Here is a 22,665-nt window from a genome sequence, read left to right as displayed (position 1 = left end):
AATAAGGACAATATTGTCCTCCTAAATACACTAAATGGGAAGAGGATCATTTTCCATAAAAATAGATGTGAAAAAATAAAAGTTGTGTAGCATTATTAGGATAAGTTAGGTGTTGTATATGCATAGTTTTTTTTTTTTTTTTTTTTTTCATAGTTTGGATTTAATTTTAAGAAAAATGATAACGCAAATTTTCCATAAAAAAATATCATAGGCATCAGAATTTTTTGTTTTCTTATAACAAAGTCTCATCATATTTTACAAACACTTGTTTTAGAAGCAAGAAACCGGTGCGTGTCTTCTCCGAGATGTTTATGATGCCGTGCTCCTTAGTTGTTGCTTCTGTTGGGGTATTTTTGTTGTGTTTAGTGTGTTTTGTTTTTATTTTGAATTTTGTTTTGTTCGTTTTGTCCTAACCTTTGAGTTGAGGACAAATGTTTTTATTTTGACCTCTGGGTCGAGGGTTAAATTGGTATGTGAAATATCTCTCACGGCCAGAAAATAAGATAAGGGAAAACATAGGCTACCTATGTCTTAGATCTAGTCTGCTTTTGGAGGCCTCTGTCTTATAATTAAAGTTGTGTATGTGTTAGTCATGACTTCTGTCATAGATAAACTTTGATTGTAAGCATTTTATGATTGTATCTATGACTTTATAATTATATAACATTTAATTATATTATATTAAAATTTTATGCTCTATGATGATAGAGCTGTTATACTCTAGATCTTCTAATAATGAAATTTGAAAGATTCTCTTAAAAAAAAAATTATATTTATTTAATAGGAAGTAAGATCAACACCAAATCAAAAAATAAACCGATATCACAAGTTGTGGGTCATCGTTTACTATAATGGCCTATTTGAGCTGAAGAGCCTGAGGGGTTTAGAAATAATGGCCCAGCCCGTCCATAATGGTCAGAATCCGAGGTCCAGACCCGAAACAATTTAGGGCAGGACTATGCTGGCCCAGCAGGTGTCCGGGCCCAAAGATAAAAGGCGAAATATCATCAAAAAGAGAACCGGGGGTCCCACTAGAGGACATAGCGCCAACGAGAAAGATATGACAAAATACAATCACCGCTCTCTGAAAAACGAACTCCGTAGGCTTCAGATCAGACTCACTCACTTTATGGACAAGTTTTGAACTCTCAGAGTATCTCTCTCGCCTAGCAGGGAAATGGAGTTTGCTCAATGCACTTCACGCTTGCTATGCGCCGGTAAGCTCAGTCCTCGAGAAGCTCGACGGATGACCAACCCGACGAGAACGGTCCCGAAGCAACAGAAAACCGCTCTCAAATTGGAAACGCGCGTTGGTAACTCGAGAAGGTCTTTGGTGGCTGTGAATGCTAGAGCAAGCGGCGGTGCTGCCGAGGCCGAGACCAGCACTGCGGTGGTGACGGAGAAGCCTGAATCGGGGCGTTTCCGAGTGTCTCAAGGCTATCCGACTCCGTTTGGTGCCACGGCTCGCGACGACGGGGTTAACTTCGCCATTTACTCCGGCAATGCGGTCTCCGCCGTTCTATGCCTGATCAGTCTCTCCGATTTACAGGACGTGAGTTTTATCCGATTTCTCCGTCTTTGACGCTTTGTCCATGAATTTGAGTGATTTAATTTGTTAATGAAGCCGTAGTGCTAAGCTACTAATATCTATAGAGTAGGAAAAATTACTAATTATAATCCTTCCCGAGCGAAGCCATTATGGATATCTGTGCTGATTTATGATAATTACGATCAAACTGAATGTTGTTGTTCAACTATGCTGCCTCCAAAATGACGGAGATTATCACTGCGAGCGGAGTGAATCAACCGACTGAAACATTTTCATCTGACCGACCCTGGCCTCTTTGGCATGGTTTGATCAGTAAGGATCAAAGCCTGATTTTGTGTAGAATGGTGATATACTTAATAGCGAAAATAAATCATGTTCTTTTAACAAGATTGTTGGATTTTTTTTTGGCTGGTGGATGCATGTGTGAAACGTATTGAATTGAACTTGACTATGCTTTTCCTAGTGAAAAAAGAATTTGCAGCAAGTAAGTTATTTTTAGGTGTTTTTGGAGAGGTGAGCTGCATCTTTTTGATTCTCTACTGAAAGGGAGTGTACCAACCTCCGTTATGTGGGGGTCACAAATGCATCAAGAAGACACTAATAGTAGTTAGATTAATAGACATTTCTCGCTCACGCCTTCCTGAAATATCTTTTCAAATTTAATCACTAGATTTTTTAGACCTTTCTTGAAACTCTGAGAATATGAAAAGCTATGGAGTGTTTTTGCTTCAAAAATGGGACTATAAATCATTATAGGTGGTTGAACTTATATGGAAAGAAAGTTTTGAATAGGACTGGTTAGTCCTTATACAATAGTTTAGGACTCATTAGTTCTTTTGAGGGAAAGTAGCCCTTATCTGTTCGCTTCCCAATCATGAATTACAATATTCTAAAGACAACATATTATCGTGAAGACCAAAAAGTAATTATGGATGTCTGTGCTACTTAATGGAATTTGTGAACTGTAGTATATCTTGGAAAGCCAACAAATTTTTATGGCCTTCTATTCTATTTTTTCGTTCTAAGGAGTTGTTCCATGTTGTAATCACTAATCAGCAGTGATATTTTTCAAGTTTTGAATTTTACTAGAGCAGTTTTTGAAACAGCTGGATGTACTTTATTTTGATTAACTTGCCTGATACTATTTTGGGAACCCTTACTTGATCTTATGGGTCTTTAAGTCTCATAGTTTATCGGGTATGTATAACAAGTTCTTGTCATTTACCTGATGCAGAATAAAGTGACTGAGCAGATCTCTCTTGATCCGTTGACTAATAAGACTGGTGATGTCTGGCATGTATTTCTGAAAGGGGACTTCAAAGATATGCTTTATGGCTACAAATTTGATGGAATTTTTTCCCCAGAAGAAGGACATTACTATAATTCTTCTAGGATTCTATTGGATCCTTATGCAAAAGTAAGGGCTTGCATGAGTTATTTAAATTGTTGGGTTTTTTTGGGTGTGTTTTTCCCCTTATTTCCTTTAATATTTACATATTTATCTCTATTTTTTTTTATTGATAGAAATTTAACTCTGTTGACTCCTTAATTGAGGCAGGTTATTTGCTTCCTATGTCTAGATAGTATGATTTACGCATGATTGTCTTGTTTCTTAATCCAGGTTTTGCCTTTAAAATGCAATAGACTGATTTCCATTTCATTTGTTTAGGCAGTTATAAGCAGAGGGGAGTTTGGTGCTTTGGGACCTGATGGTAATTGCTGGCCCCAAATGGCCTGCATGGTACCTTCTTTTGTTGATGAGGTACTGTAGCTACATTAACTTCAATAACTGTGGGTTTTTTTTTAAAAAATTTTAATTTTAATTTTAATTTTTTATAACTGTTATTACTTTGTATATTTTTCTTAATGCTCTAAATTACTGTTGAGGATCTTAAGGCACATATGATAGATTGAACTACATAAACATGTGACACTTTTCCGTTTATAATACTCTGTGGTATAGGATCATGATAATTGGTTACTGCATTATAAGATTAATTTAAAGAAATAACTTCATGTACTCAAAATATATACTTCGAGAAAATTGGATACTGAAATATTAAAGTAAAGCTAAATGTAATTAACGTGTTTCAAACTGGAATATTGCAGTAACTATACATTGAGCTAAAGTTTAGTGCTGACATAAGATCCTGGATTTTTTTTAAGGGATTTCAAAATTTTACCTACCGCTGTTCAGGCTTTCTGCTCAGGAAGCTAAGAAATTTTGGTTAAAACAAAAAGATGCTATTGAAGCAGCTGACCTCCTTGGTACACTTTGGTATATCTTATCAGCTGTTATTGAATTGGAGTTGAATCATTATTTTGAATTGCTAATAACTTGATGGAACCAAAGCTTTGCTGGTCCTTTGTGTGGGTGAGGAAAATCTTTATTGAGATGCTTATTAACAACTTACCCTTGATGCTGATTGACCATTTCCATTGAATTTTTGTCACTTACTCTCATTTTATTTGTCCTTTTTTTTTGAGATATCTCGTAATAGACATCCACTTTCCAAAATCGATTTTGAGAATCATAGGATTTTCCTAAGCTACCCATATTTTTTGGAAAGTAATTACTTATTAGCTCATGTTAAAGTAATAAATGATGTTCTCTTAGGTAGTTCATTTCACAATAATGGACAAATAAATTGGGGTCAAGGGACATATCGTTTTATTCTCTTTCCATTTAGTTTTCTCTACTCAAATCTACGACTTAAAAGGAACTTTTTTAACAATTGGTGTTGTCAAAATGAGGCTTTCAAAGTGGGGCTACTGGAAACAAAAGAAACAAAAGAAAAGATAGAATAAGAAGGGGATTCCTAAGAGGGAAGTTGGAGTTTGACTGATTAATGACACCATGAGTGAAACTTGTGGAAGATGGTTCATCTATGTGCAAGAACATAGGTAACTCTAATTAGATCGGATTAATGCTTAGTCGAGTTGGAGTTTTTGCATGAAACAGCTCATAATCTCTGATTGATGTGATATTTAACAAGCATGACAGCCCAGGAGAAGATGTAATCTGACTGTTAGAATGACAACTTATGGATTATGCAAAGAGTTAATATTGATGTGATAATAGCAAGTTTTATACAATGTGTCATTTGATTTAGCATCTCTCTCTTGGCTCTCTTCTTTATTAAACTAGCCCTTAAACCATAAATGAACTTGGTACTCAGCTGGTCTGTGTGAAGTGTCTTCTATGAGAGTCTTGGGCCATTCTCTATCTGGTAATAGTCTCTTAAAGTCTTACGTGCATGGCAACAGTTTGTCTGAGTACCAACTCTGTAGTGTTAAATTCTCGTTATTGTAAGAACTTTCCTAGGTAAAGTAGCACTCCTACGAGGAAATTATAGTGCTACATTACAAGTTTTCATCCAATATGAAATTAATTATTTTTTCTCCCATTTGTTGTTTTCAGTTTGACTGGGAAGGAGATTTACCTCTGAAGTACCCACAGAGAGATCTTTTTATATATGAAATGCATGTGCGAGGATTTACAAGGCATGAATCCAGCAGGACTAAGTTCCCTGGTACATACCTTGGTGTTGTGGAGAAGCTTGATTACTTGAAGGTATGCTCTAGAGAACTAAACCAAACCTGGAAGGCTTTTTAGGAAAGTTTATTAAATAAAGTGAATATTATATTTACCTAAAAGTCAAAAAATATTTTTTTTTGATAAATAATAAGTATATTATCAAATGCGCAGAGGGGCGCAACCCATGTATATAAGAGGTATATAGGGAAACCCCTATTGATTAGAAATAGATTTACAAAGCTCTAAGAAATCAGAAAAGGTGGACTCATGCGAGTTCGACCAAGTCCCGCTCCAAGAGAACAAAGTATGTAACACCAACTTCCTCAACTCAATTATGCCGCTCTCATTATCCTCAAAGCTGCGTGCATTCCGTTCTCGCCATAAACACCACATTACACATAATGGGATAAGCCTTCACATACGCAAAGATGCCTATTGCCCAATTGACCCCTCCAACTTTCCAAGATATCACTTACCTTTTGTGGCATAGCCCAACTCACTCCAAAGAGTTGAAAGAATACATTCCATACCTCATTTGCAACCTCACAATGTAGGAGTAGATGGTCAATGAACTCTCCACAATGTTTACACATATAACACCACTCCATTACCATAACATTCCTCTTTCGTAAGTTGTCCATGGTGAGGATTTTTCCCACCGTCGCCGTCCACACAAAGAAAGCCACTCTTGAGGGAGCCTTCACCTTCCAAATACTCTTCCACGGAGCAAATGTCTATGTCGGTGTAGAGAGAGTCTGATAATAGGATTTCACTTCAAAGGTATTTCTTTTTGACGGAATCCAACAAATTTTATCCTCAACTCCACATTGATTTTTTGGGAGTACAACAATGCAAAGAAGTGCGTTACCTCCTCAAATTCCCAATCATGCACGGGTCGAAAAAACTGGACATTCCAATGCAGAATATCATTCGGTCTCTCCATGTACTCCTTAACCCACGCATCCTTATTACATGCAATATTGAACAATCTTATTTTGCAACCTTGTAATATGTTCTTTCTGCAATTACTGTCTAAAAGACTGAAAGGAAAAGGTAAATTATATTCATCATTGATCAGTTATCAATAGATGAAGCCTCCATAAGGATTTTGGTGTAGTATGTTTTTCATTGAGATCCAAAATCCATCGTGGATTCAGAGTGAGATGCCAAACAGTCTCTGCACCTTATAAGTCCTACAATGTGGTAGCACTTGGTGATGGTAAGACTTAGTAATGGACTGTGAATGTTTTGTTTTCTACTGTGCTTTGAGCAGGAAGAATCTCTCATTTTCCTGTTGATTAGAAAAAGGTGCCCTTATCATATGAAGCATAAACTGATGGACAACAATTTGATCCACTTACACAGAAAATCTTTAAAAGTTTAGGTTACAGACATTCTTGGGTTAAGACAACTGATAGACAAATAAGTATATAATTGTAAGTATTGAGCATATATCCTGACATCAGCTTATGTGAGATTTTGTAACTGTAGTCCATAATTTATTTCAATTAAAATAATTGCTTGAGTTATACTTCCAACAACAAAATATATTCAATTGTTAACAGCTGAACTTCATTAAAGTCATCATAAAAATGTAGAGGAATGCTACACTTATTCCAATTTTTTTAAACAATTTTTTTACACCCATAGGTGGCTTTTAAACTACCATTGGATATGAGATGGATCTTTATTGGATTTTGATCCAATGATGGTTTTAAAAGCCACCTATGGGTGTGAAAAAATTGTGTAAAGAAATGAGAGTAAGTGTAGCATTATTCAAAAATGTATGATCATACATTGTTAATTTCTGGTGTCCTCAAGAGGTAGTGTTTATCTTGCAGGAACTTGGTGTCAACTGTATAGAGTTAATGCCATGTCATGAGTTCAATGAATTGGAGTATTTCAGCTACAACTCTGTCTTGGGTGACCACAAGTACAATGTTTCTACCTTTTTAATCTATAACAATGTTGTTTTCAAACTTTAATTTGAAACCTTTTTTTTTTTCTTTGGTGGTATGATGCATTTTATTAATTAGTGTTCGTAGCTGACTAATGAATGACATGCCACAATATATGGTTCATACCAGATGGCTAAAACGAGGGTCATGTGGCCATTGACATGTCATGTCTCAACTGATCATGGGGTTAGGACTTGGTCCCCCCCTTTTTAGGGTCCATGAGCCTGAACCCATGCTTGGGGTTGTCAACCCATCATGACATTCGGTACCTTCTTGGGGTTGGATCAAAAATGTGCCATGATGTTATAATGCTTGGCTGAGGATGCAAACAAGTCCTAGGATGCTATTTTGAGCATGCAATCACACCACAGGACCCTCACTTTAGAATTACATGGAGGGAGCGGGGGTACTGTTCATAGCCAATAAACAGCCCCTTGAACCTCTCTTTTCTTCCCTCTTTGCAACCTCAGATTATCTTAATTCTGTCCTATGTGATTTAATCTTCGAACTGGTTGAAGAATTTATGGAATGGAACATATTAATCCCCCCTCCCTCCCTCCCTCTGCAAAAAATGAATAAAAAAAGTTTACAACCCATATTTCATTAGTCCACTGCAATTAGAACATTAATTTTGACCTGAAACTGTTAATCTAAAATATTTTATTAATACGACAATGAAAATAATTTTTGCTTTGCAGTGTCTTTATTGCTTTCCCTCAAAATGAGGTAAAAACAACAATTTTGTTTTCGAAATAATAATAATAATTTTTTTAAAAGAATTTGGAAACATGTTGACACATTTTAGTCATATCATTTCTTGTCCAGGGTGAACTTTTGGGGGTATTCAACTGTCAATTACTTTTCACCAATGATAAGATATTCATCTGGTGGTATGCATAACTGCGGCCATGATGCAATAAATGAATTCAAGCTGCTTATCAGAGAGGCACATAAAAGAGGAATCGAGGTGGCAACAATTGCAATATGGCTTAGCATTTATTATTATTATTTGTTTTTGAGTTTTCGATTCTAATTCTACTTAAGCAGGTGGTCATGGACGTTGTTTTCAATCACACAGCTGAAGGGAATGAAAAAGGCCCCATTTTGTCTTTTAGAGGTGTTGATAATAGTGTCTTTTACATGCTTGCACCTAAGGTGTGTCTCTTGAAAACATTACAATTTGTTTCTTCTAGTCTTGGAATTCTTTTTTTTGGAGAATGTCAATAATACAAACTGCTCCTATATACAGTGATCTTTTTTTTTTTTTTTTTTTAACCTTTTGAGAGAAGCATATCATTCTAATATTTGTAAGCCTTCTGGTTTTCTTGTTTGTTCAGATTTTATGGTCATTGAATCTATTTGATGAAAAAGTCTATAAATACCTGTAAATTTGGTCAGCTAATGTTTGAATAGCCATCACTCTTGTTCAATGATCAAGAATGGAGATCTGTGATCAAATCTAATCTCTTGTATTTTATGGGGTTTGATTTGAGAATACCGTACTTATATACTATACTTAAGTCCTACTGCTTTGTGTAGTAGTTCTTATGAAATTAAGATAGTAAAGCAAACAATTTATAGGTACTGTTTGTGTGTCAATTTACGATAATGTATCATAAAGCAGTTAAAAAGAAGAAGATATGTTTTCTAAGGATATGACATGCACCCTATGGCTTTTGGCTTTTCTTAAACTGGAGTGGTTGGATAAGATGGAAGTTTGTTGACTAAAGTCGTCAAAGATTGTCCATTTGTTGGGAAACCAGAAAATGAAGGCTCCCATTTTGTACCTTCTAGGCTGGTTAAACTGACATGCTAACTTTTTTACTACTGTTGTCAAATTGGTCCATTTTGGTTTGGTTCTGTCCATTCTAGCCCATTCAGTTTTTGGTAAACATCCTAACTTTTATTTTCTTCTTTTTCCCCTTTTTTATTTTTCTACTTCTTGAGCATTATATATAATTTCGATTTTCTCCTTTGCAATTTTCTTTTTATATTTTTTTATTTCCATGTGTATGAAATTTATACACCAATCTTGTGGCCATTTCTTAGCAGTCAATCTGAAACAAATGACCAGATTAATCACATGTGTCTCAATTTGTTCCAATAAATAAATTAAACCACCTACCAACTCAAGTTTGGTTATGTAGGTGTTTGAACATCTAATGTCCATATGCAGAATTGCTTTAAAAGCGCACCAGTGAGAATTCCATCGTGCAGTAAGCTTTAAGCTAGCTTGGGTTGACAGCTATTTGAAAGCTTTATTACATTTGTTTAATTCTATCTTCCTCATTTGATATACCTTTAGATTATTTACTGTGAACTAAACATTCTTTAATGGTTTTGCAGGGAGAGTTCTATAATTACTCTGGATGTGGTAACACATTCAATTGCAACAATCCTGTCGTACGTCAATTTATAGTTGACAGCTTAAGGTAGATTTATAAGAACTGTTTATAACAGATATTTTATCCTATGTTATTTTCTCAAGTCTCCAGTTTTACCTGATTTAGCCAGCAAATATCCTAGGCATTTAAAAATCTTTTAAATCGTAGTTTTATGGGGACTATGTTGACTTCTATTGGATATATGTATCCATCTTTTACAGACTTAAAATGCATATATTTACCAAGGCATCCTCTGCACTCTTTTTATTTCATCATTACTTATCAAAAAATATATATTTACCAAGGCATGCATGAGAACCTACAGAAGTTATAATAAAAGATATTTTTATGTAACAAGCATTCTTTTACAAAATTATCCTAAATTTTCAGTTTTGATATTTGTACAACAAAAAAACTCCTTTGGGTTTTAAAGTCACAGGTTTGATGGATGTTGAGATTTTCCAGTTACACTGGGACAACATGGCTGCAACACTAAGCATAATCCATATGGCTGTGGTGGCAACCTTAATAAGTCCGAAAAAGTTTGCTGCAATTCAGAAATAAAAGTTTTAGTATAAGTGAGCCATTATTGAACAACCTCTGAGACTATAATATGGCATGATGTATGATTTAATAGAAGAGTTTTGCGTATAAAGTGATATTAATCATGCCAATCTCTCATCATTTAAAGTTCAGTTTTTTCTTGTATTCTCGCTTATGTGTGTTTCGTTATCATGTAGAATGATAATAATGTTATTTTTTTCAAACCTTCAGCCATGTCTTGTGTCTAAAAATTAGCCATAGGTTGGTGATAGTTGGAAAGTTCATCATCAACTGGTTTATATATTGCTTTTGTGGTTCCATTTTTCCCATTTTTTTTTTCATAACATGATAACAGTATCATTTTAATAAACAAAAATGTTTAAGAAAATGAAGCATGAGTTTCTTAAGGTTTTGGCTTAGTTTCAAGATGAAAAATTTGTTAATATTGCTTCCTAATTTTGTATCATCATTGTTCTTTATGGCTTAGGATGCTGGTGAAGCATTCTTTAAATTAGTGTAAATTACATTCTCTCTCTCTCTCCCCTCCCCCCAAAACTACCACCTCCTCTCATAGTTCTAAACTTTGACTCACTTGAACTGACCACTACCATTTTGTTTTGAGTTGCATACCGGGTCAGATTGGGCCATTAAAGTTGACAGAATCTATCACACGAGTCTCTCATGGCACAGAGTCATATATATGCAATACATATATTATAGGGTAAAATTACACTTTGCCCTCTCAAATTACTGCCCCATTTGTACTCATACCTCTAAAATTTGACTCACTACAATTTGCCCCACACACATGACATGTTTTCCATCCACATTTAACTGCCTAATCTGACCTGGGGTGCAACTCGGAACAAAACGGTGGGTCGTAGGGTTGAGTTGTAGAACTGCAACTTATACTCTTATAGCATTTATATAGATTAACTGTAAGAGGTGCAAGCCCAAGTTACAACGTATGAATCTTCTTGTGTTGGTCAATTGAGATATGCATCCATTTTCAACAAATGTAAAAGGAATACAGCTCAGCTACAAAGTAAAGGATCTTGTTCGTTAGTAGTTACATCACTGCTTTGCAAAAATCTAGCATCCAAGATTCTTAAGTTGGGTCAGCAGCTGCAGGCTTTAGTTTCTTTAAAAGAATCCAAATTGTTTCCTATGGTGTCCTATGCCATAAATGGACATAGTCAAGAGCTTGATGAAGTTGGTGAAAAGCATATTTTCCTGGCACCCTTTCTTTTTCGTATGGTGTCATATTCCATAAATGAATATGAAGGTCTTCTGTAAATAAGCTGTCCAAGACTAATATGCAATACTCTCCTTTGGTGTACTGTGATGTGTGTTTAGTTATAGAAATGACAATATTAATGAAAACTAGAAAGAAGAAGTAATGTTTATTAAAGTGGAAAAAGAAAAAGTAGGTCTGCAGTTCCATAACAGAGATAATGCTAATATTGCCCTAAAGAAGGCATTGCCTCGGAGGAGTGAAGAATGAAGATACTGAAAAGGAAAAGACTTGTCTAATTCAAGTTTTTCAGTGCTGTTGATAAATAAAAATTGGGTGGTATGCCATTTGATATACTTGAGTCTTGTGCAATGTCATGTTACTTGTATTGGTTTTATTCCTTCTCTTCTATCACGTTCTGAGGTAATGAAGGTGTGCATGATACACAATTCACTTTACCTTTTAACTTCCATTGTTAGTTTGCTCATATTTCTGTGTAACAGATATTGGGTGACAGAAATGCATGTTGATGGATTTCGCTTTGATCTTGCCTCTATTATGACCAGAGGAAGCAGGTTATCCTATAAAACTATCTGCCAGATCCTCTCTGACCTAGTTCAGTCGTTACTGGAGATTAATTTTTTTTTATTTTTTTCTGAGTCTTGTTTATTATCTTTCCTTCTTTGCCAACAGTCTCTGGAATGCAGTTAATGTGTATGGGAAGCCAATAGAAGGTGACTTGCTGACGACTGGCTCTCCACTCAGCAGTCCTCCATTAATTGACATGATAAGCAATGATCCAATACTTCGTGGAGTGAAGGTTGTTACTGTAGATTCCTTTCTTATTTCCCCATGCAAATCTTAATCTGTTTTCATCAAGGCTTTCTCTCTCAAAAGTATAAGACATCTGAAGGCCATGTGAAAATGAATTAACTTGTTTAAATGATTTCAATAACAATTAACAAAAAGATTCGTCAAATATTGCTTCAACTTTTATATATCTATGAAGAGAAATTTTAAATGATTTGTCAAATAAATGTTAAAAGTGCAAATGTGGTGGTAGTTTATATATCTATGAAGAGGTATATACGTCAAATATTGCAAAATCAGAACATCTCCCTATTTTTAGAAATTTTTTGGGTTTTATTTGTGAAAAGAGGGTCCTACTAGGATGCCATATAGGTTAGGCTTTGTTTGATAAGGTTATTACTTGGTGAATAAGGAATGTAGAGCCTATAAATTAGCCTATTGTAGAATGAAACCATTATTCAGTTTTCAATCAAGAGCATTTCCTTGAGAATTTTCTCAATTATCTCGTGGATTCTAACCTATAACTTTATTTTCTATCAGCAGTCCTTTGCTGCCATCACCATTCTCTTCTTTAAGATCATATTCTAGAGATTAGAGAGAGAAATTACCTTGTAGAATGGGAAGATAAGAATGGCCATTTTGAGTCAAGGTCAGATAAAATAGGTGACATAAAAAGCAAAATTGGTATATCCATAGTTTTATTGATATTTTATAAAGCATCAATCTGCCATGATTGGAAAGATAATAATAATAATTATAAAACAAAAATATCAAATTATTAATCAGGTTGCTGGTTAATAGCTTTATGCTGAGAAGATACCCTATTACCTGGCGAAGTGCGCAGCTGAAAATGCCCATACGCCATTTCCTCGGCCTTAATGCTGCTTCTTTCAGATGAACTGATTTCTTTCGGATTTAGTTGCTCCCATGCTGCATCTTTAATGCATTCCTGTTCTTTATTCTGTAGTAATTACGTCATGTTCATTATCTAACTGTTGTTTTCTCTGGCTTCTGGATTTTTGCTTGAACATAGAATATCAAGCATACCAGCATCTAACTTTCACTGGTTTCAACCATTGATTGGCAGTTATTCCTATCTGTACATCTGCCATGTTGTCAAAAGTGTTACAACTAAACTTATTCTATGCCTATTTCAAGTAGCTTATTGCTGAAGCATGGGATACGGGCGGCCTATACCAAGTTGGCATGTTTCCTCACTGGGGTATTTGGTCAGAATGGAATGGGAAGGTCAGAGCAGATATTAAACTGTTGTATTCATTCCACATGTATAGTTTACAAAGATATATGCTGGCTACTTCTCTGCTTGTTAATCAACTAAGTAAGAATCGCTCACTTCTGTTAACTATTCCAATATAAAGAGTTTTTGCTTGGATTTAGCATGTAAACTAGAACCTGATAATTTCATCCTACATTTATTTGAATTTCTTGAAGAGGTTCACAAAATTATTATTTGTTACAATTCTTTCTCCTCTGTTGGTGTATCTTTAGGTGTAGGACTTGTAACATACTCATGCGTTAGTGGTCATATGGTATCCTGACCAGAATAATCCAGAGCTTTTACGATAATTGTCCTCAGCACCTTCCAAACAATTCATCTCTCAAAGGCTTTGTAATCCATGCCAGATTAAGCTAACTCACCTAAATCAGTAGATCACAGTTCAGTGTATTGATAGCTTAACAATGGACTATTTTGGTTACCATTCTTGAGACCTCTTTGAGTTTCAACTGTTTAATCTCAATCCGACTATTCTTCTTCCACTTTTTTAACCTTCTGCTGCTCCTTTCTTCCCAGGCCATTGGCAATTATACATGGTGTGGTGCCTTATTCCATAGAACCTCCTAGGCAAAACCATACTTCACTTTTTACATACATTTACCATGTTGGTGGATAATGTGTGAGTGAGATTTGATGTGTATATTCTTTTCAATTTCAGTATCGCGACACAGTGCGGCAGTTTATCAAGGGTACTGATGCCTTTTCCGGGGCTTTTGCTGAATGCCTTTGTGGGAGCCCTAACTTATATCAGGTAATGTTGTTGTTGTCTTTCTTCCATTTTGTAGCCCATGAAGTCACATTGTTTTCTGTGATAATTCTTTTTTATGCTCATGAAATTTCGATTTTACAATATTTCTTTTCCATGCTATTGTTTAAATTCTGCCTTAATAAACCATCTTTTGGAGTGATCAAGCTTTGTTTCAATTGACATGTTATAAAATTCTATTTTTTGGAGCACATAATCTTAGGTATGCTGAATGTATTTCTTGAGCAGCTTTCCTTAGTATTTCCTTGAACCAGGGAGGAGGAAGGAAGCCATGGAACAGTATCAACTTTGTATGTGCGCATGATGGTTTTACTTTGGCAGATTTAGTGACTTATAACGGCAAACATAACTTGGCAAACGGGGAAGATAACAATGATGGGGAGAATCATAACAATAGCTGGAACTGTGGACAGGTAGATACTTGTATACATAAATACTATAATTGCTGGTTTTGGATTTGCTGGATGCTTGGTATTACTCGTGTGATAAGGTCACCTACATGAATCCACTTATCTGACATTGATGTAAGGCCTACAAAGTTTCCGTAGTGGTTCACCTTTGAAGGCCCCAAAATTGACATGGCTGACTTTATGCTGGACCATAATCAAAATGCATGTGAGTCAAGTGTGCATTTTATATACGTTCCATAAGACTAAATTTTTCCTTTGGATTCATTGCTTCATTTTTTTTTTCCTTTTCCATGCATATATTTATATGTTTTTCTGCCTTCTTGTTGAGTTTATACAACGACTACAAAAAGTCTGTGGGTCATCTTTAATAACTGAGTATTTGATATCTTGTTGTCGTGTCTAGAGTCCTTGAAAGTAGAAGACTGCTAGAATTTTAATCAGAGAGGATAATTTCTGCGAGATGTACTTGGCAAGAGTAAAGAAAAAGGATGAATTTAGTTGTCAGGGACTTTAGTGATGTAGCATGATCAGGCATCTAACCATGTAAGCAGATAGTGATCAATATGTCCTGGGACCATAATACCTCATTGCTATCGTTTCTATTACTTTTTTGTTTTTCTGTTTTGGTGGAAAATCTTCTTTGTTTTCTTTCTGTGTTTATCTTTCTTCTTTTTTTTTTTCACTTTCCCCCCTTTTGATCAAAGAAAAAGTTATGCTCCTTACTTGTTAATGGGATACAACTGCGAGTGTTTCATTTTTGAATGTTTCTTGAAGCCTGGGTCAAATGAAATATGAAAAGCATCAGTGGACTCAAAATCTGTACAAGCCATTGAAAAGCCACAAAATTAAAAAAAAAAAAAAGGTCAAGAGCATATCATTCTGTAACTTAGTCTAAACATATGTTTCAGATTTCCAAAGGGGTTTTGCTTTAGTGAGATAAGTGAGAAGTTAAAAAACATTTATGAAACATCAATTTAGTACTCCATTCTTAGAGTTTTTTGGTTGTGCTGGCATCTGCTTATGTCAATTTCTTCTGAAATATTCTTGCAACTTTCACATTAATTTCTTGATACTACAATATTCTATACAATGAGTTGTAAGTTCTGTTGGATATCCTATTACTTGTTGATGCAAGTTCTCATTCTGTTTCTGAAAGCAATTATTTAGGAGGGAGAGTTTGTGAGCTTATCTGTCAAGAAATTGAGGAAGAGACAAATGCGGAATTTCTTCCTCTGCCTCATGGTTTCTCAAGTAAGGTTCATTTATATAGCGCATTCCGTACCCTTTAAGTATATGTTCACTCTCTATGATATGAGTAGCATATGTTATTAGAATGTGTTTTCTTGATTAGTTGCTCTAAGAGACCTACTTTGTCACCTGCTACCGTTTTTCAAAGTCTAAGTCCTGGCAACATCATTCTCTATGTGCATTTTTTATTTTTTATTTGGATAGGTTCTCATATTTATACTTTCAGCTTTCAGGTAAATAATAAATTTTTATCAACTTTTACTCCATTTACTACCAATCCGCGTATAGATAGAAAAGTTGATGCTGGAAAGGTTTCCACATGTAGAACAGTAATGTTGATAATTCCTCATGTAGACTGTAACTTAGGGGTATTATTTAAATAGTATTGTTCTGGAGTTGAGTATCATGTATTGGAGTTCTGACCTTCGAAAAAGGTTGAATCAACAACTTATGATTATGTTTGTTGGATCACTAAACTGTCTGTGATTCAGTAATTTTCTTGGACTTGCAAACATGAAATTAGAGTTTTCCTTTAATGTTTCAAATGAGTCTTTTCTAGCATGTGTATGCCCCACGTGCTTAATACATCTTGCAAAATTCTTGTTCTTAGGAGAACTCAAACTTTTATGTATTGCCCCAACATGTTATTTTGTTTATGAAAAGAATGACGAGTAATTACTAACAGGAAAAATAATAAGACAAAAATAAAAATAAAAATAAAAATCTTGAAAGGGGATGCTTAGGGTATGCTTGGGTAAGGAATACAATGGACTGGGAATGCAACAATACTCGGTTACTTTTGTAAGCGTTCACAATTTGATATGAATTTCAGTGTTCACACAACGCGTAGAATGTTCTAATATATTGCCCAAATTACCTCCTGTTCTATATCAGACATAAATGTGCTTTAGTTGTGTTAGAAGAGTTAGGGTTTGAGTCATTAGGGTTTTGGGGGTATTTTAGTCTCTATGGTATTTCCCTAATCCTATATAATAGGATGCTTGTATTAGGTTAACATAAGTTGAATAATATAATAGCCTCCGCCTTTTGTGTTTAAACCGTTCATACAAACTATAACATGGTATCAGAGCTTGTTTCGATTCTTGGGTAGTTTAGTTTTCTTCTTGGTGGCAGCACTGCCCGTGTGGGCTAACCCACACGGGCAGTACCTTCAAAGAGCTCCAAAGTGTTCCGTAGAGCTGTTTTGTTCTTGTTTTATGGTGACCGGAACTCCTTCCGGTGAGAAAAAAATATATATATATTTTGTTTGTTTTTGATGTTCTGTGATGCTGGCCGGATGGTTCTGCGGTGGTTTTCTGTCTTGTCTGAAGTGGCCGGAGTGTTCTGTGGTGGCTGGAAAAGTTGCAGCGGCCATCGGGAAAAAAAATATATTCCGACGATTTGATGCTTTTGGTGTTGAAACGTTATTGTGTGGCCCTCTATTGATTCTGTAGTTGCTGTTTTTGAAGTGGCCGGAGCGTTCTGTCTTCTCCGGCAAGTTCCGGCGAGCTCCGGCGATACTCCGGCAATGGTCCGGCGAGCCTCCAGTGACTGTTTCTGTTCTGTTTTTCAGTGTTTTTCTTCTGTTTTTAGGTATTGCCAGCCTGTTCTGTGTGTTTCCGGCCAATTTTGAAGCCCCGACGAAGTTCCGGCGTATGTCCAGCAAAGCTCCGGCAAAGTTTTTTGTTTTTCCGGTATCTGTTTTCCGGCTAATCTTGTTGGTTAATCATGTGAAAATTTGTTGTTTGTGATTGATGTATCCGACCGGCCTTGGATTCTCCGGCGAGAACCGATCAAGTGATCGTTGCATCCGACCGGCCTTGGTGTTTTTCGGCGAGAACCAATCCCAAGATCGATGTATCCGACCAGCCTTGGATTCTCCGGCGAGAACCGATCAAGTGATCGTTGCATCCGACCGGCCTTTGTGTTTTTCGGCGAGAACCGATCAAATGGTTGTTCAAGTTACCAACGAGTTTTCGACCGGCATTGAAGTTTTATTTAATTAACTTGTGTGGTCCAAGCTGTTTCAGCTTGAGGGGGAGTGTTAGAATATGTTTTCTAGTTGTTTTTCGTTTGCTTGTATCTTCCAAGCTGGATTCATATGATGTATATGCTCCAGCTTGAGGGGGAGTGTTAGAAGAGTTAGGGTTTGAGTCATTAGGGTTTTGGGGGTATTTTAGTCTCTATGGTATTTCCCTAATCCTATATAATAGGATGCTTGTATTAGGTTAACATAAGTTGAATAATATAATAGCCTCCGCCTTTTGTGTTTAAACCGTTCATACAAACTATAACAAGTTGTATCTTTTGGGACCAACTTCTGAGCAATTTTTACACAAATGGTACTTAAAGTACGCTTTTTTCTGACCTTAATTTTTATCTATTCAGGGTGTTCCGATGATACATATGGGTGATGAATACGGTCACACAAAAGGGGGAAACAACAATACATATTGCCACGATAACTATGTGATTCCTCTACGCTTTGCTGATCTCTGTGCTTCTATGAAATCCATTTATTGACTGTTTACTGATTTTCAGCAATCTTGCAGCTTAATTACTTTCAGTGGGATAAGAGGGAAGAGTCTTCATCAGACTATTTCAGATTTTGCTGCCTTATGACCAAATTCCGCAAGTAAGTAGTGCTTTATTATCATCGACTTTGCTTATTTAGTTAGCTTTCTGATTGACCTTTTGTTTAAAAGAAAAATCTCGCTCAATGAATGTGAGTAATGATCTTGCAGAGAATGTGAGTCGCTTGGCTTAAATGACTTCCCAACAGCAGAGAGGCTGCAGTGGCATGGTCATGCTCCTGGGATGCCAGACTGGTCTGAAACCAGCCGTTTTGTGGCCTTTACACTGGTATGCTTTCTTGCCAACTTGGTGCCTTCTCTGGGGTATTGGCTCTGCTAACAGGATCATTGTTTTAGATCCCATTACTAAGCATAACTAGCTCCGCTGAATGCAAACCGGAGTCGCATTTTTTATTAACCGAGCTTAGTTTACCAAAGTGGATATAAAACAGAAGAATGATTTATGCGTTGCATGTAATTCATGTTCCCTGGTGTTATCATTAATTATTGCTTACCAACTTGGTGTAGGACTAACATACTCTAGTGGTCATTTGTTGTTTCCATCAAAGTTAATCCTTTGCCTATTACATCTCTCATGTAAAATGCATGGAAATTCGGTCCCAGTTTTCTCCGTCACTATGTTCTTGCTTTAGACTTTATATGACTAACATTGTATTCAGTTGAGATGTATCCTCATGAGGCATGAACTTGAATCCAGATTGACTCGGTGAAGGGAGAAATCTATGTTGCCTTCAATTCCAGTCATTTACCGGTCACAATTACATTGCCGGAGCGGCCTGGATTCAGATGGGAGCCCTTGGTGGACACCAGTAAGCAAACACCATATGACTTCCTCTCCGGTGACGTTCCAGAAAGAAATACTGCAGTTAAACAGTATGCGCATTTCCTTGACGCCAACCAGTACCCCATGCTTAGCTATTCTTCCATCCTCCTCTTACTCTCTCCAGAAGAAAATGCTTAGCTCAAAGTCGCATGCGGTCAAAAACCCTACTGCCTTGAAAATAGATTGCCTCCATCAATTTAGTATATATTCGAAATCCTTAGATATTTCGATGTATATAAAAAAAAAATAATAAAAAAAAATAAAAAAAGAATGTATCAAAATCCCTGTATCATAGTCTTGGAGACTAGCAGATCGTGGAGCAGTGAACAAAAATATAGATATTGAATATGAAAAGAAGGGAGGAAACAAAGGAAAAAATAAATAAAAAATAAAAGGAACTCATACCGAAAAAGGGAATTTATCTTGTAGGTGTCTTTATTGTGGGCCACACTAGTAGGTGTCGCCTACATGTATCATAGCATGCTTTTGTTGGAAATCATCTTGTACATCTTTCTTCTTCTCCATGATGAATGAATTAGCATCTCACTTATGGAAAATGTGCATAATGTCTTTAGAGAGAGAGAGAGAAATGAAAGATAAATCAATTGTAAATAATAGATGGATTTTACTATCGGAAGGGTGCTAGACAGCCAAGTGCTAGATATTTTATATTTTTAAACGCTTAAAGATGTTCTTATTAAAAAGTTAAAAGTAATAAAATAAAGTTATATGAATTTATACAAATTCAGCCTGTTTAACAAACTAGCCAATATTTGAATTCAATTCGGGTTGTTTAATATTAACTAGACTTGAATCGAATTTGAAGAAAAATGAACTCGAAAAAGCACAATCAAAGGGACAGTGATTTACAGTATTTAAAAAAAAAAAAAAAAAATTGTAAATTTTTAAATTACATAATAGCATCGAATTACTTAAAAAATGTCATGTATTCAAAAAGTGACATATTATTAAAACAATCAAAAATAATTACTTCTCAAAGATACTCTTTTTTCTTTACTTTTGCAAAAATGCTTCTTTCTCATAAAACTAAAACTAAAAAAAAAAAATAAAAAAAAAGTTTGAAAGGAAGTTTTTAGCTTAAAGTTTTTCTATAGCATAAAGAATAAAAACATGATAAAAATATAATTTTAATGGTAATATATCACTTTTTTATTTTAATAGGTATCATTTTTAAAACCCTTTTAACTAAAAAGTAAGAATCTACAAACCTGACCGTTAATTCACAAAAGAAAACGCGCATGTAACATGATTCTCTCTTAATTACAAATGAACTGATTAATATTTAGTTAAATTATTTGATTTAAAATCAGCAGCATCCTATTCACTGTATTCAGTTACACTAACCGCAGCATGTGTACTATTTATTGTTAGGTCCGCCGTATATGACAAGACGAGAAAGCAAAAGTGAGAGAAAATAATAATTACTTTAATTTTTAATTGTGCAATTGACCATAAAAAAATAAATAAAATAAAATGAAAGCAATTTTGGCTTCTGGAGAGGTCTAGAGAGAGAGGGACAGAAAGCTAGAACCTTCTATCTCTCTCCGTCTTTGCCTACTCTTTTATTTCCTCTTTTTGCAATCAGTCTCTGCGATTTTCTGAAATAGGCAAAGTCCCCTGATTATGATAACTACGAAGATGAAGAGGAAGGATCTTGAGCTCGACGAGTTCAGCGACGATTTCTCTGATTTCTCTCTGTCTTCTCCGGCACGGAAGATTCGCCGCCTCGTACGTTTCCTTTTCCTTCCTTTTGCTAAGCTTTTTGTTTTTTCCCTTCCTTTTCTTTGTCTCCCTATTAACCCGTATTTTTGGGTTTTTGTGCGTGTTTAGGATGCTGAGTTGCCGCCGATTATGGAAGAAGAGGAGGCAGAGATTCCTCTGGAAGTAGGCGGAGGAGTGGCGGAGGATATGGAACTTCCGTCCAACGAGGAAAGGGCTATTGTTCTCTTCAAACCTGTGAATGCTTCCCTTTTCCATTCACAACCTTCGAATCTTTCTTTCTCTGTTGATTCTCATATCATTTCTGGCTTCAAGAGTAAGCATCCATTACCCATTTTGCCTTCTCTTTAGTTTTAGCTGCTTTCGTTTTGCTTTTATTCTTCACAAAATTATGAAAATTAAAACAAAAATTATGTGCTTGCCCATTTCATTTAGTTGGCTATGTAACACGGGTTGGCTCTCGATTTTAGACCCATTTAAATTTTAACCAGCAATTGAACAAGGAGAAGTTTGTGTTGTGCTTGTTATGTTTGTGAAAATGCCGCTTAGAAATTTCTACACGGTTTGGCAGATCAATTACTTGGGTCGAGCCAGTGTGGTCACGTAAAATCAGCTGAGGAAGAAGCTATGAGGGACGAGAATGGCGATTGTTTGGCTGTGGTTCCATGGGTTCCCTCTCAGCTTTTTCCTGCACCGGCCACCGAGATTTCCCGAATGGACGCTCCTGAGTTGATGGAAGAGGCGGAAGAAATGGAAGCAGCGACGATGGATATTGAAGAAGACAACAACAACAACAACAACAACAATACAAGCATAGAGCAAGGCCACCCTAATGCACATGCGTATAGTGACGTAGCGGGAAGCGATGGCTTGCATCAGTGCCAGCAACTGTACCACTGCATGATAGAACAGCTTCCCCAGAACACTTCCACTCCCATTACATGGTTCCGGTGAAAAAACAACACATTTTTAGTTTTTGTTCGTTTTGGAGGGTAGATCTGAATTGACCAGTGGATGGGATTTGTGGGGGGTTGTGGTGAGTGCTGGGAATGGAGGCCCTTTCTTTGATGGCTTTTGGGTTGGTTTTTAGTGTCCTTCAACAGGAAGCCATTTTGGATGCTGGGAACTTGCTGTAGAAAAGAAAAAAAGAAAGGAAATGGTGCTGTAAAAAGAAAATAGTGCTGCAATGGGCAACCAATGTAGAAATTAATATGTTCTTTTTGTTTCCTCATCAGTTGTTTTGCGTTTTATTCAAAATTTAATGTTACCCTGCGACCATAAGAACATGCTTACCTACTAATTACTCTATAGAATTTGTTTTGCTTTATTTTATGATTTCCAACAATTCATTCTCTCTGTGTGAGTTGGAAGAGGGGATAAGCAGCCAAAATAACAAAAATGATGTTTTTTATTAGCTAAAAAGTTCCTAACACACTTCTGAAGGTACTTGGTATTGGTATGAGGGAGATGGGACAGATATCTGATTGACAAGACAGCCTCCCCAACGCTGGCTGGAAGAAAGAAGAAAATATCTCAACAACTCTTCAAGCCATGTGCCATTGGTGTAGCCAATGTATTACAATGAGCATTTCAGTGCAACTTCTGGGCCTATCCTATCTACTTTCATCGGCATGAATAGCCTTTATAACCAAGCTTGTGAAACATGTGGATTAGCTAGCTCATCAACTTTTTGACAGAGCCAGACCCAACTCTCATTGGTATTCTTCCTTCCTGTGCTACTGATTCACAGTCCACAGAAGATCGGATGCAA

General features: G+C 36.0%; 2 protein-coding genes across 2 annotated transcripts; both read left to right on the top strand.

Annotated features, from left to right (window-relative positions):
- The first annotated feature begins 1,106 nt into the window (after positions 1-1,106).
- Positions 1,107-19,666, top strand: ISA1 (isoamylase 1). The gene is made up of 18 exons (XM_059597292.2): positions 1,107-1,552; positions 2,784-2,966; positions 3,219-3,311; positions 4,971-5,123; positions 6,929-7,020; positions 7,871-8,012; positions 8,093-8,200; positions 9,392-9,477; positions 11,710-11,781; positions 11,900-12,026; positions 13,178-13,264; positions 13,972-14,064; positions 14,334-14,492; positions 15,657-15,740; positions 18,126-18,206; positions 18,290-18,372; positions 18,482-18,599; positions 19,029-19,666. Exons 1-18 carry the CDS (start codon positions 1,178-1,180, stop codon positions 19,290-19,292), a joined length of 2,400 nt encoding a protein of 799 aa, XP_059453275.2. The 5' UTR covers positions 1,107-1,177; the 3' UTR covers positions 19,293-19,666.
- A 1,008-nt stretch (positions 19,667-20,674) lies between these two features.
- On the top strand, positions 20,675-22,221 carry LOC132183799 (DBH-like monooxygenase). Its single transcript, XM_059597228.2, has 3 exons — positions 20,675-20,903; positions 21,006-21,210; positions 21,466-22,221. Exons 1-3 carry the CDS (start codon positions 20,799-20,801, stop codon positions 21,846-21,848), a joined length of 693 nt encoding a protein of 230 aa, XP_059453211.2. The 5' UTR covers positions 20,675-20,798; the 3' UTR covers positions 21,849-22,221.
- The last annotated feature ends 444 nt before the right edge of the window (positions 22,222-22,665 follow it).

Source organism: Corylus avellana, chromosome 7 (assembly GCF_965113065.1).
Source record: "Corylus avellana chromosome 7, dhCorAvel1.hap1.2, whole genome shotgun sequence".
NCBI lineage: Eukaryota > Viridiplantae > Streptophyta > Magnoliopsida > Fagales > Betulaceae > Corylus > Corylus avellana.
This window is presented reverse-complemented; position numbering and strand designations above follow the sequence as displayed.

Excerpts from the sequence above, each read along its gene's own strand:
- LOC132183799 (XM_059597228.2), top strand. The coding sequence starts at position 20,799 with ATGATAACTACGAAGATGAAGAGGAAGGATCTTGAGCTCGACGAGTTC. Across the intron at positions 20,904-21,005 it reads CACGGAAGATTCGCCGCCTC|GATGCTGAGTTGCCGCCGAT; the intron begins GTACGTTTCCTT and ends GTGCGTGTTTAG. Across the intron at positions 21,211-21,465 it reads TATCATTTCTGGCTTCAAGA|ATCAATTACTTGGGTCGAGC; the intron begins GTAAGCATCCAT and ends ACGGTTTGGCAG.
- ISA1 (XM_059597292.2), top strand. The coding sequence starts at position 1,178 with ATGGAGTTTGCTCAATGCACTTCACGCTTGCTATGCGCCGGTAAGCTC. Across the intron at positions 7,021-7,870 it reads TCTGTCTTGGGTGACCACAA|GGTGAACTTTTGGGGGTATT; the intron begins GTACAATGTTTC and ends TTTCTTGTCCAG. Across the intron at positions 15,741-18,125 it reads TCTGCCTCATGGTTTCTCAA|GGTGTTCCGATGATACATAT; the intron begins GTAAGGTTCATT and ends TTATCTATTCAG.